The sequence below is a fragment of the Dipteris shenzhenensis genome, chromosome 2 (assembly GCF_047967505.1).
Source record: "Dipteris shenzhenensis isolate YYH24624 ecotype China chromosome 2, Dip_SZ_1.0, whole genome shotgun sequence".
Taxonomy (NCBI): Eukaryota; Viridiplantae; Streptophyta; class Polypodiopsida; order Gleicheniales; family Dipteridaceae; genus Dipteris; species Dipteris shenzhenensis.
The window spans coordinates 45,010,435-45,013,490 of record NC_141597.1 but is presented as its reverse complement, the minus strand read 5'-3'; the positions used below and the strand labels follow the sequence as shown (position 1 = coordinate 45,013,490).

The 3,056-nt window shown below is 46.0% G+C and overlaps 1 protein-coding gene across 1 annotated transcript; it reads left to right on the top strand.

Annotated features, from left to right (window-relative positions):
• Positions 1-246: 246 nt before the first annotated feature.
• On the top strand, positions 247-2,523 carry LOC147904831 (ATP-dependent DNA helicase PIF1-like). The gene has a single exon (XM_087395701.1). The coding sequence runs from the start codon at positions 261-263 to the stop codon at positions 2,040-2,042; it is 1,782 nt and encodes a 593-aa protein (XP_087251827.1). The 5' UTR covers positions 247-260; the 3' UTR covers positions 2,043-2,523.
• The last annotated feature ends 533 nt before the right edge of the window (positions 2,524-3,056 follow it).

Sequence of the window (3,056 nt, the reverse complement as noted above, 5' to 3'; positions counted from 1 at the left end):
CGAGGCGATGGGGTTTGCCAGGCACGCCTTTCTCATCTAGTCAAAGGAGGCACTGTGGTGGCATCGAAGCACTCTGAATGGAGAAACCATTACAGACTGTGACCGTCCATGTGTGCCCATGGTGCATTGCATGCACGTGGGCAGGGGCGAGTGTTCCCAACTTAGCCCAAGGTGACATAGGTCTGTAGAGAGAGCCTTGGCACCAGTGTACATAATCACGATTGTAACTAGTTAGCAGTTGTCATTGAGCAAAGGCCATCATGAGCGCTCTTACTCGCGAGCAGCGAGCTCGAATTGCCCAGCAACGCCAAAATGCTCTTCGACAGCGCCATGCCGCTTCCCATGGCTGGCCTATGGCCTCTTGTAGTAGCCAGCCCCTCCCCGAACACTCGCTCGCACCTTTGCAACCTCTTGGGAATTCATTCGCAGACTCTGGATCTCTAGGAGGACTCCGTGAGGTCCCTCACGAGGTCGCACTCAACGGAGGCATCGAGGACGGCAACCTTCAGGGTTGCGACGACAAACGATTCAAGTCAGAAAACGGATGTTCGGTGGCCTCTCAAAGTAGCCAGGGATTGTCGGAGGGGGACGCGTATACAGAGGGGGATGCATCTGTAGAGGCGAAAGAGTATATACCCCTTGATAGTGACAGTAGGGAATCGGATTCACGATCGAGAAGCTTACCCCAACATCACAATGGACCTCTTAAATTTACCATGCAGCAGATGGAAGTCTTGGAAGCAGTTGCTGCAGGGAAATCTGTTTTCATGACCGGTTCGGCAGGCACTGGAAAGAGTCATGTGCTTGGTTTCATAACAAGAATTTTGAGACAGTTGTTGGGTGAAGAGTCTGTCTATGTAACAGCATCTACTGGTCTAGCAGCTTGTGCATTAAGTGGCACCACTGTGCATTCCTTCGCTGGAATTAGCCTCGGAGAAGGATCCCCTGAGAATTTGGCAAGCAAGGTTCTAGGGAAGAAAGAACCGAAAAAACGTTGGAGGAATACCAAAGCCCTTATAATTGACGAAATAAGCATGATAGATGGGGATCTCTTCGACAAGCTGGATTATGTGGCTCGGACGGTGAGAGGCATTGATAGTCGTTTCGGAGGTATACAGCTCATTGTCACTGGAGATTTCTTCCAGCTTCCTCCCGTAAATCCACCAAACGACCGAAAGTATTTTGCCTTTAAAGCGGACTGCTGGGACAAATGCTTTGATTTGCAAATTGAGCTTAAGCATGTTTTCAGGCAGTCCGATGGAGGCTTTGTGGAAATGTTGAACGAGATAAGACAAGGACAGCCCTCTCCTAAAACGCTTGAGAATCTGCGAGCGTGTTGTAGGGTGTTAGCGGATGATGGTTTGGGGATTTCTCCAACAAGATTGTACCCCCTTAAGGTCGATGTGAACAAGCTGAACATGAATGAGATGAAGGCTCTAGCAAGAGAGACTATCTCCTTCATGGCCAAGGACTCGGTCTCAAAACCTCTCTATAGATTCATGCTAGATAACATGAGGGCTCAAAAGGAGCTGCACCTTTGTATTGGAGCACAGGTTATGTTGATAAAAAATCTTGATACCTCTAGGGGTTTGGTAAATGGAGCAAGGGGAGTTGTCATTGGCTTTGATTCATACCTTCCTGAGACAGACAATGATAAAGACAAGGAAATAAAACGTGTGGCTAATTTGATTAGCCCCACAGAGAAGTGGCCAGTAGTACGATTTGCTTGTGATGGGATTGCGAGAACAATAGGGCCTCAAGAAGAGACTGTGGAAGATGGAGGTTGGGTAGTTGCGAAGAGGATTCAGGTTCCTTTAATTCTTGCATGGGCATTAAGTGTGCACAAGTGTCAGGGCATGACACTTGACCGTATTGAAACTGACCTTTCTAAGGCTTTTGACTATGGAATGGTGTATGTTGCTCTCTCTCGTGTTAAAAACTTGGATGGACTGCAGCTTACTGGCTTCGACCCTGGTCGGATTAAGGCACACAAGGATGTTGTTCTCTTCTATGAGAAGTTGGCAAGCAGTGTTGTGCCGTAGTGTGTCCTAGGTCAGCTCTGCAGACTATTGACCAGGTCTCTCCATGCCGTCTGACGTAACATGCTTGAGGGGCACAATGCAGTGCAGACGTATTCTTTTGTGTGCCCTGATAACAATGGGAAAGGAAGGAATGAAGCGTTTCCCCAACGTTGCTTTTCTCAATGTTTTTTATCCTTTTCACAAAAAGGGGCGAGAACCTCGCTAAACAGTCAAGCATGTTCTAGAAAAATTTATGGTCTGGTTCAAGGTGGTGACAAATGAGTGAGGAGCTTTCAGCCAAGTTATAATGGTGTACACAATAAAATGATGAGTTGCTTTGAGTAAGTACTTCTTTGTGTTTGGTTGAAAGAAAATGTGAGTTTGGAGGCTAGGACTTAAGGCCCAAGGGTAGGGACCAAGTAACAGGGGAAAGTCGCATGTTCTAGGCTAAGAAAGCAGGCCCAGATTTTGGAAAGCACATGCTTTCTGGCTGCTTGGTCTAGTCTATACTCTTCATCTTTGTGTTAAACTTCGTGATGTTATCTGTAGACTCGATTCTTATTCGTCTTTGTGTTGGACTTTTGATGTTATCCCTAGTCTCGATTCTTGTGTTGAAGTCAAAGTCCATCTTGCTTGTGTGACAAACTGGTTCCTCCATTGTCCTGTTTTTCAAGATTTCAAATTTTTTCTTTCTTTCTTCATTCCAAACAAGACTTTCCTCTTTGTGTGACAAGTTTTTAGCATATCCCTTCATGCCTTGCTGTCCACTTTTCCCCACACTGGAAAGCATTGATTGCTTTTGCATGTATCCCACATAGCAGCTTTAATGAGCTTTCTTTGCATTGCATCTTGCTAGACTAAAGCACGCAACGGAATCAGCAAGTCTTTGCGCTTCCTTAGAATTCCACAGGTCGTGAGTCCATATAAGTACTGGGGACATACTAGCTCAACGTTCCTATTTGTTTTGGCCCATGGAGGCTTATTAACCTATATTTGTCCATGGTTTGATATATTTTATGCATAGGTTAATCTTTT